Source organism: Chlorocebus sabaeus, chromosome 11 (genome assembly GCF_047675955.1).
Source record: "Chlorocebus sabaeus isolate Y175 chromosome 11, mChlSab1.0.hap1, whole genome shotgun sequence".
NCBI lineage: Eukaryota > Metazoa > Chordata > Mammalia > Primates > Cercopithecidae > Chlorocebus > Chlorocebus sabaeus.
The window spans coordinates 100,953,266-100,965,565 of record NC_132914.1 but is presented as its reverse complement, the minus strand read 5'-3'; the positions used below and the strand labels follow the sequence as shown (position 1 = coordinate 100,965,565).

The following is a 12,300-nucleotide window of genomic DNA, read 5'->3' as shown; positions in this document are numbered from 1 at the left end:
GGCTGATCCGCAGTAGAGAGAGGAATGATGCTCTTGGGTATTGGTTAAAGTAAAAAAAAAAAATAATAATAATAATGGCAAGCCCATGGAACAGAACCAAATGTGGTATACTGCAGGAGCCAATCAACCACGGCCAGTCGGAGGACACAGTGGGGCAGGGGATGCTGTGGCTTCCTGCACACAGTGCAGACGGGGACGCACTCACAGTTCCTAGGCCACAATGCCTCAGTGCTGAATTTTATCACCACCCGGGGACATTCTTGCAGTTATATCCGCATGTAAACTAAATACCTTGGCATCTCGTATCACATGAAACTTCAAATACTCCTTCAGCTTGTCCTTGTTGTCTTGGTTGAACAGGAAGTCCTGTTGTTCAGCAGGTAGGGCTTGGAGGGCTCGGTCAGTGGGCCAGAAGAGAGTGACTGGGGTGTGGATGGGATCAGTGATGACACTCAGCAAACCTGAGTCCTGAAACACAGGGATTCAGCCCTTTGCTGGCATGAGCAAGGTCCAGACATGTGGGCAGGGGATCTGTCTCTGAGGATTCTCCTCCATGCTCCGGCCCACAGCTTACTGGGACTCTGGATGGTTTAAAGGTGATGCAGCTAGAGAAACTAGAGGCCCATCACACCCTGGCCATTCTGACCTACAAATTTTTTTCTTATTTTTGAGACAGGGTCTCACTCTGTTGTCCCGACTGGAGTGCAGTAGCACAATCACAGCTCAATGCAGCTTCAACCTCGTGGGTTCAAGTGATCCTCCCACCTCAGCCTCCTGAGTAGCTGGGATTACTGGCATGCACCACCACACTCTGCAAATTTTTGTATTTTTGTAGAGATGGGGTTTTGCCATGTTGCCCAGGCCAGTCTCGAACTCCTGGGTTCAAGCAGTCCTCCTGCCTTGGCTGCCCAAAGTACTAGGATTACAGGCATGAGCCAACTGTGCCCATCCTGACCTATATTTTCTTGGAAAGCAAATCAGAAAGTCAAATTCTGGAGTCCCCAGGGGCTGCTCAGGGTTGAGGAGCAGGGAAGAGGGAGCCTCAGAAAGATGCTTGGCCTGATCCTCCCTATTCTTCTCTGCAATCTGTTGTTCATACTAGAAGTTTCTATTCAATTCATGGGAACAATCTCTGAAGTCAGTAAGATATGGTTTTTTTTGTTTTTGTTTTTGTTTTTTTTGAGACGGAGTCTCACTCTGTCATCCCGGCTGGAGTGCAGTGGTGTGATCTTGGCTCACTGCAACCTCTGTTTCCTGGGTTCAAGCAATTCTCCTGCCTCACCCTCCTAAGTAGCTGGGACTACAGGTGAATGCCATCATGCCCGGCTAATTTTTGTATTTTTAATAGAGACGGAGTTTCACCATGTTGGCCAGGCTGATCTTGAACTCCTGACCTCAAGTGATCCATCTGCTTTGGCCTCCCAAAGTGCTGAAATTATAGGTGTGAGCCACCATGCCTGCCAGAAAGATATGGTTTTAATTTCTACCTGTCTCACAGGCATAGAGTTCCCAACTCTCCAATGCAACTTCCCCATCTTTATAATGGAGTTGATAATTCCAGATGTGAAGCACCTAGTACACTGCTGCCACATCTCAATTTCTTTCCGTCTCCCCAGCCTCAAATCCTCAATTTCTAACTCAGCCAATGTACATTACGTAGCTCAACAAGCCATATAACATTCTAAGAAGGCAGTGGCAGAGAATGACTTTGCTTTCCAGAAAACTGAGACTTACCCATGCAGATCCTGCAAGAGCTGACTGATGTCAAAGCAAAACAGAAACAACAAAACAAACAAAACAAAACTTCTTTAGGCAGGTTATCCTCTGAGTCAACTTCCCCTAAATTTTTACCTGTATTAAGTTGCTAAATTTGATGTAGCCATTCTTTGTTGCCAAAGTCGTAAGATTTTGCTGCAAAGATAATAAGAATGAGCATGAAACTTTTCCTTATACAGTTTACAAGGAATTTAAAAAGCGCTCAAGTGAAAAAAATAAAGGTAACATAACCCGGCAGATATACAGATGGGCTCATCAGCACCTGCTTGAGCTCTCTTCTGATGGCACTTTTCTGCATTCTAGAGACTAGTAGGCTAAGTGCTACTTTTTCCCAGACTCCCTTGCAGCTAGAGCCCCACATGTGATATAAGGTCCTCCAAGCAGAAGCACTTGTGCAAAGCTTCTTGGTGGAAAGAAATAATATGAGGTGATGCAGCTGGTAGAAGGGAGATCAGCCCTTCTGGCAAGCACAATGGGGACATCTATAGCCCAGTGTCTAGTGTCCAAGGTGGTGAGGCTGGAGACATGTGGCAGTCACAGAGCTGTGGCAGCCAGGACAGTCAGAACAGCCTGGTGGTGGTGGTAAGGTTATCAGCTTAGGTATCCACCCTCTGTGTGTGTGTGTAACTAAAAAAACTTTTTTAGACAGGATTTCACTCTGGTTGCCCAGACTAGAGTGCAGTAGCATGATTTCAGGTCACTGTCCTCAGCTCACTGCAAGCATCTGATCCTGGGATCAGGTGATTCTGCCACCTCAGCCTCCCAAGTAGCTGGGATTATAGGCATGCACCACCACGCCTGGCTAGTTTTTTGTATTTTTAGTAGAAACGGGGTTTCACTATGTTGCCCAGGCTGGTCTTGAACTCCTGGACTCAAACAATCTGCCCGCCTTGGCCTCCCAGATTGCTTGGATTACAGGTGTGACCCACTGCACCCAGCCAGGTGTCTACCCTTTGTAGGCCTCCCTGGGCTGTTCTGCTCCCAGCTGTGTAGCATCTGAATTAGTCTCTACCCTTCCAGAGATTTGATGATGTATCTACTATCTCAAGAAACTTTTGGTCTAAGTATAGTGGAGTCTGTGTTCTGCAATGAAAGACCTTGACCTGTATTAATAAATAAAAATAAAAGTTAAAATTACATTTTCTGTCAATTGAGAAGGAGTTTTACTCCAGATTTTTTCTTTCTTTCCCTTCCTTCCTCCCTTCCCTTCCTTCCTTTCTTTCTCCATCTTCTAAACATATGTAAGACTACCTGTCCTTGTGGATGCTAAAGAAAAACATATAAAATCTGCTTAACAATTTAAGACTTTTACTTATTTACTTCTTATTAAAAATAATGTTTACGAGGCCTTTAATAATTGCTTGAGATTGAAGCCGAAAAAGAAAATGTTTCAAAATGATGACTTCAAATCAGAATAGAGATGATAATGTAATTGAGTCACTCCAGGCTGAAAATATGACAGAGAGTTTACCTACCAGAATTCTTCCAGACGTGTCTTTGGGAGTGATAAGCAAATTTTTGGGAGATAGCAATTTGTCTATGATATGAACAATGCCATTAGTACTGATGATATCACTGGATATGATCTTAGCCTTATTATTTATATACACTGTGCCCTGAAATCAACCAAAAACAAAAAAGAAATGAGTGCAAAGTGAAATAGACACAAAATTCCTTCTCACAGAATGCTTTACCAATGTGTTAAATTATCAGGAGCAAAACCTGAATATCCAAGTTAATACTTGAGTGTATTTTTATTATTATAAAGTGAAAACAGAGATAACATGTAATTTTCACCTGGAGAAGTTAATTATAACATAGAATCATCTAAAACAGTAATTTCAATATGATTCTCCAGTATGAAGCAAGCAAGCAGCTCAAAATTGGCTTCTTTTATATTTGTTCTATACCTCCTCCCCTGGTTTTCCTCCTTCTGCAAGGAATTCTACAGTCACCATTTGTTTCTCTGTAGTAAGGAGGGACTGGACCAGCCTGGTCAAGTGACTTGGATCAAAAGCTTTCAACCTTTCCAGCTTCTGACTAATGCTACCAAAAGCAGTTCTATTTACTACTTGGAGAGGCCTGCCTCTGGTTTTAATCCTACTCTAATATTTGCTCTTTGTGCGACTGTGGACAAGCTATGTAACCTGAGTTCAGTTTTCTTATTCGGAAATTAAGGATTAACACTGTCTATATCAAGGGAATATTTTGCAGATTAAATGAGTTAGTACACATCAAATACTATGTGCCCGCATACAGAAATCACTTAACATATGTTATTATTATTATTTTTCGAGACAGAGTCTTGCTCTGTCACCCAGGCTGGAGTGCAGTGGCGCGATCTTGGCTCACTGCAAGCTCTGCCTCCCAGGTTCACGCCATCCTCCTGCCTCAGCCTCCTGAGTAGCTGGGACTACAGGCGCACGCCACCATGCCCGGCTAATTTTTTGTATTTTTAGTAGAGACGGGTTTCACCATGTTAGCCAGGATGTTCTCGATCTCCTGACCTTGTGATCCACCCACCTCAGCTTCCCAAAGTTCTGGGATTACAGGCGTGAGCCACCGCGCCTGGTCTATTATTTCTTATATTAATTTAAGGAAGAAAAAGAGAAAGCGGACCTAAGGATAAGGCACTTTCTTTGTTTAAAAAGAAACAAACTTAATTTTATGTTCAGGGGAACATATGCAGGTTTGTTACACAGGTAAACTTGTGTCGGGGGTTTGTTGTAGAGATTATTTCATCACCCAGGTATTAAGCCCAGGACCTATTAATTATTTTTCATGATCCTCTCCCTCCTGCCACTCTCCACCCTCCAGTAGGCCCAGTGTGTGCTGTTCCCCTCTATGTGTCCAGGAGTTCTCTTAATTTAGCTCCCACTTGTAAGTGAGGACATGCAGCATTGGGTTTTCTGTTCTCACATTAGTTTGCTGAGGATGATGACCTCCATCTCCATCCAGGTTCCTGCAAAGGACATGATCTAAGGGAGAGAGGAGCTAAGGATAACTGGTATCTACCTGAGAGATGGAGATGACTATTGGCTCTCCTTGGAGGGAAGTAGCATTTGAGATCGATATCAAGTTTTCCAGAAGCAGCTGGTGGCAGGCGACCACATGATACCGAAGAACCTGGGGCATTAAGCCCTGTTTGTCCCAGTCTTTAACCTGTAACAGAAAATCAGAGGGTTCCAGCCAGAGGCAGGAGCCTTTTGCTGCAATGTGCCATTTGGCTCTCCTCTCTTCCATTCTCTCTTCCACACCTCTCGGCCCACCCAGACTCCGGGAGGTAAGCTTTATAGAGTGGTCAGGATTATAGAGTGGAGACTGTTCAGACAAAAGGGAGGAGTGACTCTAGCTCCTTTCCTGCCTCCATTGTGAAATCTCAGCGTGGAAGAAACATGGGGTTCCTCTGGCCTGGGTTTTCACAATACATGTTGCGAAGATCGCAAGTTCTGTGAGATGACCCTCAAAAAAGAATTTTCTGGGAAACACTGCATGGTATATCCCCCTCTCGGAGAGGTATCAGTGCCAGATTTAAACCTTTAGTATTGGGAGGATCATGACGTATCTCCATTTGGAATTCAAAATACAAACAAGGCTGTGTGCAGTGGCTCACGACTACAATCCCAGTACTTTGGGAGGCCGAGGCGGGTGAATCACTTGAGGCCAGACGTTCGAGACCAGCCTGGCCCACATGGTAAAACACCATCTCTACTAAAAATACTACTCTGGAGGCTGAGGCATGAGAATCACTTGAACCCAGGAGGTAGAGGCTGCAGTGAGCCGAGATCGTGGCACTGCACTCCAGCCTGGGTGACAGATCAAGATCCTGTCTCAAAAACAAACAAACAAACAATCAAGCAATATTAACCATAAAGTAAGTGTAATCAAAAACTCACAAAATTCTCATGTTTTGTAACTCCTTTAATGACTTTTTATTTTGAATTATAAAGTGTCAAGTTCTTTCAAAAACTATTTTTCTGCCTCTGCTTTGCTGGTGTCCAAAATATAGGCAAAGAGAGGCTGGGTGTGCAGTGGTTAAGTACATGGGCTCAGGTTGGGTCTGTGCTCCACCCCCTGCTAGTCATGTGATCTTGGGAAAGCTACTTTCCTCAGTATTCACAGCTATAAAATGGGGATCACAATAGCACTCAACTCACAGGGTTGTTGTGAGGACCAAATGAGTAAATCTAGGCCGGGCACTCAGAATAGTGCTTGACACATTTACAATGAATGTTACCTATTATTTTTACGAATGGGCAATCCAGTATGAAGAGCCCCCGTGAATATTAGAACAGTAAAGGCTCTGATAAATCCTGCAAGAAAAGAATCTATTTAAATCTTTTTAACCCAGCATCTCTCCCTCCACACCCGTTTTTTGTTTATGGGAGGTCTAATTCACTTGAGAATTGTTCATCTTCTCCAACCTCATACGTTGTTCAGGAATGTCTTTTAGAAAGTCTCTGGCCAGTGGTTACCCCAAATCCACCTGAATGTTTCTCCTGATAGGGGTCCCTGTGCCAAGAGGCAGCCCCTTCTATTGCTGGTGAGTTCCAACCTGATCTTAGATCTCCTGCTTAGAAACATCTCCAGTCTCGGTTCCCAGGCGAGGTCCAAAGACTATGTTCCAGCCGCAGACCTCCCCCTTCCACCCTCAGTCTTGAGCTCACCCGGGCTTCCTCATCAAAGGCTGCAGATAAAGGTGCGAAAACAGTGAAGGGGCCTGGGCCGACGAGATCTTTCACGAAATGCTCCTGTGGGAAGAAAGGTGGGGCTTACATATCACTTAACATCAGTACATGCAGGGGCTCGAGCTGATAGCAGAGATGATGGCACCTGGCTGAAACAAAGACTGGATGAGGAGACCTGTGTTTCAGTCTCGGATTCAAATGAAACCCAGATTCTCCGTAACTGAAATCGTGTGTGTGTGTGTTTTTTCTCATTATAAAATTAACACTTGCTTATTGTATTAAAGATTTTGAAAATACAGCACAAAGAAAAAAATAATAGCTGCCCCCCTAGTCCCACCACTCAGAAGCAGATCTTATTATTTTCAGGTATTTTTTTCCAATGTCTCTTGCACATATCAGTATTTTATATCATTAGGATAATAATACAAACATAAAACATAAGTTGATGTACTCAACTGTTGTAATTGTCTTCTTGCAATTCTAAGATCATATGGTTACTATAAGCGTATTTTCTTCTAGTTTTTAATGATTTTATTAAAATCTTATTTCTTATATTTTTATGATTTTATTCTAGTTTTTTATATTTTATTCTTACCTCTGAATCTCATTCAGATGTATGGTGTGCAGAAAGATCAAACTTAATTTTTTTACCCCAAGTGTTACCCAGCTGTCCCAGTAATACCTTTTTCTCTACTGGTGTGATGGGAGTCTTTTCACATACTACATTCTTATGCAGAAAATTCTAGAAATTCAGGGTCCCAGACTTTCTTCTACCCTCACTAGCTGTAGAGGCTACCAGTTTATCCTGTATTTGGTTTGAGGCTGAACTTTTTTTTTTGAGACAGTTTCTCACTCTGTCACCTAGGCTGGAGTGCAGTGGCATGATCTCAGCTCACTGCAACCTTTGCCTCCTGGGTTCAAGCAATTCTCATGCCTCAGCTTCCAAGTAGCTGGGACTACAGGCCTGCGCCACCATGCCCAGCTAATTTTTTTTTGTATTTTTAAAAGACACGGGGTTTTGCCATGTTGCCCAGACTGGTCTCGAACTCCTGAGCTCAGGCAATCTGCCCGCCTTGGCCTCCCAAAGTGTTGGGATTACAGGCATAAGCCACTGCACCTGGCCTAGGTTGAACTCTTATGGTTAGACATGTACATTTCTTACCTGCAACTGGAAGAAATATTGGGAAGTTTTCGGATTCTTGGGAAGCTCCTGCAAACAAACAGTAGTTTCACTTAATGCCTGTGAAATATATATAAGAACAATACAGGGTTGTCACGGGATGATTTCTCTGCCATCCCTTCAACTGGAAATCTGCAACACTGGGCCTTTTTGGAGCTTCATCTGTAGGCTGACAATTAATGTTCAGTTAATGACTATGTGGACATAGTGTGAATTCTATAACCTTTCTGGAATCGCCATCTGATTTATGAAAGAAAGGTTCAGCCATTTCCAGAAGTATCTGAACTTTAAGATGTTCAAATATTAAAAAAAAATCATTTATAGGTTTAGGGCAGATTTGGTTACTCTATTAACAATATTTGATCAGCCAGAACATTTTTATCCCTCTTTAAATAACTGAACATTTATTTTATAATAGGGAAAAACCTGCAAGTATCACATTGCCTCAACCACTATGCTCAGTACACATACATGTGCACACACGTGTGCACACATGCAGTGTGCACACACAAGCATACACATGTACACACATGCACACATGCATGTACACTTTAACATGTGCATGCACACATGCAGGCATGCACATGCACACATGCACATGCAGCAATCCACACCATGGTAATGTGGTTGAGCTACTGAGCACTCTGTGTCCTTTGCACATATTACTTTAACAAGCTGATGGAGTTGGTACCATCATTATTTTCTTTTACAGATTGGAAAACTGATATACAGAGAGGTGACATAATATGCTCAAAGTCACATTACTAACCAGGAGAACTGAATTCAAACCCAGGCGTTTCTGACTCCAGAGCTGACAGTCCATCTTAATCCCTACATTACGCTCTTTCGCAGGTCAAATGAATTCTCAGAGGAAGACAAAATTTCTTTCCGTTGCTGATTTATATAAAATTGTCTTTCATATTTTTACGGCGCTTTAGATTTCACCAAGCTCTTGAATATTCCTTAGCTACGTGGATTCTTGGCATTTTTAGGGAAGTAGAGTTTACTTTATGGAAACATGTCTCGCGTTACCTGATAAATGTTGCCACGGCAGGTAAATCCATCTCCGACGTAGTTTGGCTTGCAAGTACAAGTTCTTTCTCCTTGCCCAGTGTGGTTGCAGATGGCAAATTCACTACAGCCGCCATTTTTCTGGTAAAATTGCCAAGGGGCAAGGGACGAGGATTAGACCAGTTAGTTTGCCAGCTCTACCGATATTTACAAAGCAATTCTGCGTTGGAATTCATTTTTGGTTGGAATTCATTTTTTGTCTCACTTTCTTCGATTCATTTGAATTGTCTGTCCTTTTCCCGAGCTTGCCTTCCAATTCCCTATGCTCATAGGGGCATCTTATTCACCTGGCCTTGTATCCTAAGATCACAGGTCCCTTTGAGCAGATCTCCAGCCCTGTACAGGTAAGCCCAGAGTTGCCAAATTGGAAAGTTCTCAGCATTCAGGTATTAACTAGTAAGATTCCACCCGTGTGATACTTCCCAGCTTTAAGCTAAATTCTGATCATAGGAAAAGGTAACCATTATCAGACAGAAGGCAGGTGGTATAAAATAGAACACACTGTCCCAGCCCTCAAAGATCTCATAAGGTGTGAAGATGGGTAGAGATCTAAAATACAAACGAAGCAAAGCACGGTTCAAAGTTAACATCCCTGGGAACACTCATTGCAGGGACACTCACCCCATGTTCCTCTACACATGCATCATCTGACCCCACAGGCCCCTTCCTTGCAAACCCTTCCCCATGCTTTCTCAAACTCATTGCCATTAGCAACTTTCTGACATTCTCACCTCTTCTTAGTAAGCTCTCTTCACCTCTTCCTGCAGAGGTCTCTGTCTCCTGCAAACATTGTCCTTCCTATGCCTCTCAAGTGAAGCTGTTTTCCTACACTACCTCCACACTGGTGAGGGATTGAAGTGGCAATGTCCTGGCTGTTCTGGGAGAGTGTCTTTCTTACTGTACATTGTCACTTCCAAAACATTTCCACACCCTCATCCTTTGAACACATAGTATCCATAATCCTTCACTAGATTTTACTCTTTGGTTCTAATGGTGGTGCCTGGATGACTGCTTTCCCCTTCATTCTTGATGTTGCCATCCTTCCCAGTGTCAATACCCTTGTCAATGGCCTCTACTACCTCTGCCCACACCCTCTGGCTTTGCAGTCAACATTAAAGTGCACTGACTGCTCCTGAGAGCTCCATTTCAAGCATCCTTCTCTCTCTCTGGCCACCAACTTTTATCATTTCAACTTATCTCTTCTAATAGTGCAGTCTCCAACCTCCTTTGGTCCACAGGGACCTCCTCTCCTTTGAGCCTACTTCTTTCTCCCCAGCATTTCTGCCCACCCACTCAGCCCCCTTGGCCCTCAGCCAGCTGGCATGGTGGAGCACTGTGAGTCTCCCTGGCTTTTCTCTCCCTCCATCACTATGGCTTGGCAAATCCCTAGCCCTCCTGGGCCCCACTCTAACTTCTCTGAGTCTGCCGGGCTGGCAATGCATTGCCTGAGAAAGTCACAGATACGTGCTATCCAGACTCCCTTCAAAGGTATGCACACAGATGCCTGCACTTTTGCAGTACATTTAATTTCCCTCTCTCTAGAGATGATACAGTTTGGCTGTGTTCCCACCCAAATCTCATCTTGAATTATAACTCCCACAACTCCCATGTATCATGGGAGGAACCTGGTAGGAAGTCATTGAATTGTGAGGCAGGTCTTTCCTGTGCTCTTCTTGTAATAGTGAATGAGTCTCAGGAGATCTGATGATTTTAAAAATGGGAGTTTCCCTGCACAAGCTCTCTTGTCTGCCACCATGTGAGACATGCTTTTCACCTTCCACCATGATTATGAGACCTCCCCAGCCATGAGGAACTGTAAGCCCAATAAACCTTTGTTTTGTAAGTTGTCCAGTCTGGAGTATGTCTTTATCAGCAGCATGAAAATTGACTAATACAAATGACATTCCACTCCTCACTTTTCTCAACTCTCAATCACTGTCCTCTCATCTTAGTTGATGAGCCCCACTTGTACCTCATGCAGGAAAGAGACACAGGTAACAAGAACCACATCTCCCCATCCTGAGCTTCACCACTTGGTTGGGTCTGAACTCATGGACTCTGCTTTCCTTATTTAACAAGTGTACTAACAAATAACTAACTAACTAATGGACTGACTCATTAATGGACTCACTAGTTCATCACTGACTAATAGACTGACTGACACTACATCTGCTTCTGAGGTTGATGCCTCCACCTGGGCTCTGGGTCCCACTCCCTCTCACCACTTCCTGTGTTTTCCTCCTGTAACAATCTACCTCCTCTCCTCTATCAGATCATACTCCCCAGCACAAAAACATGCCTTCATATTACTTATCTTGAAAAAAGTCAAACTCTCTTTTCTCTTTTCCTTTAAGAGAACCCACTAGGTATAGATGAACAAAGACTGACCATGAGTTGAGTCTTGCACCTGAGTGTCAGGTACAGATGGGTTTATGTATTAGTTGCTCTAGTTTAACGTAGGTTTAAAATTTTCCAGAGTCAAGTGTTATAAACAATGCTTCCTTCAGTCCACATCCTTCTCCATTAACTACCCCATTTATTTGCCCAGGAAGATCCTTGCAAATGTTGTCTATGTTTCTACTTTCCTTACTTCCAATTTTTTTCTCAACTTACTTCTAGGCTCTTGGTCCCACCTTTACACAAGCCTCCACCCTGATCCAGGTCTTCAAGAACTGAGACCTTGAGAAGGCAGTGGTCAGTTCTCTTCTCTCAACTTAGGTGACATCTCAACATCCTTTGCCTGTACAATCACTCCTCTTGAAACATTTTCTTCTCTTGGCCTCTGTTGACACTATGCTTGATAGGTGGTTTTCCTTCCACATTGTGGGCTTTTTTACTGAGTCTTCTCTGTAGGTACTTCTGCCTCTGCTCAATGGCTTAATATCCAGGGCCCCTCTGCCTGCCTCGTCTTTGCCTCTAACTTTCATCTTGTGCTTCAGCCAGTCCCCTGTGTTTAAACACCATCTCTGTGCCAATGACCCCTATATTTGTACCTCTGTCATGATCTCTCCTTCAGGCTTACATTTCACTGGAAATCTTCACTTGAATGGCTACCAAGCAACTCAAACTCAACAAAAAGACAGACCTGTTGATATTTCACTCAACGCTTCCTCATCTCTAAGCCATCCTTATCTTCATGAGTGGAACCAACGTGTCTCAGCAAAAAACCTAGATAGCGTCTTTGATTCCTTTTCCTTGTATTTCTCATATCCAGTCTATCAGTAGGTCTTGTTGGTTATCTCCAAAATGCATCCCCTGTCCAATGATTTATCTCCCTCTCTCTCTCTCTCCAAGCTGGTCTCAAACTCCTGAGCTCAAGCGAACTACCTGCCTTAGCGCCCCAAAGTGCTGGGATTATAGGCATGAACCACCATGCACACCTGGCCCCAGCGACTTCTTATTATACCCACTGCTACAGCTCTAGTCAAACCACTCTGGTCTTTCCTGGTCTGCTCTATTAGTCTTTTACATGGTCTTCTTGGTTGTGCTTTTGAATCCCTATCAATGCACAGTCTTCACAGCAGCCAGAATGAGATTTGAGAGCCAAGCCAGACATTGATGTTGACCTACGTGATCATCCAGTGG

At 43.5% G+C, this 12,300-nt stretch overlaps 1 protein-coding gene across 1 annotated transcript in view; it reads right to left on the bottom strand.

Annotated features, from left to right (window-relative positions):
* The window catches only part of STAB2 (stabilin 2), a 167,436-nt gene that overhangs the window by 32,262 nt on the left and 122,874 nt on the right, over positions 1 to 12,300 (bottom strand). Inside the window, exons 45-51 of the mRNA XM_037996621.2 lie at positions 8,677 to 8,796; positions 7,627 to 7,674; positions 6,444 to 6,527; positions 4,792 to 4,938; positions 3,252 to 3,392; positions 1,852 to 1,911; positions 292 to 468 (exon numbers count right to left, since the gene is read on the bottom strand). Coding sequence (XP_037852549.2) covers positions 292 to 468; positions 1,852 to 1,911; positions 3,252 to 3,392; positions 4,792 to 4,938; positions 6,444 to 6,527; positions 7,627 to 7,674; positions 8,677 to 8,796 — 777 coding nt within the window. The remainder of the gene's footprint in view (positions 1 to 291; positions 469 to 1,851; positions 1,912 to 3,251; positions 3,393 to 4,791; positions 4,939 to 6,443; positions 6,528 to 7,626; positions 7,675 to 8,676; positions 8,797 to 12,300) is intronic.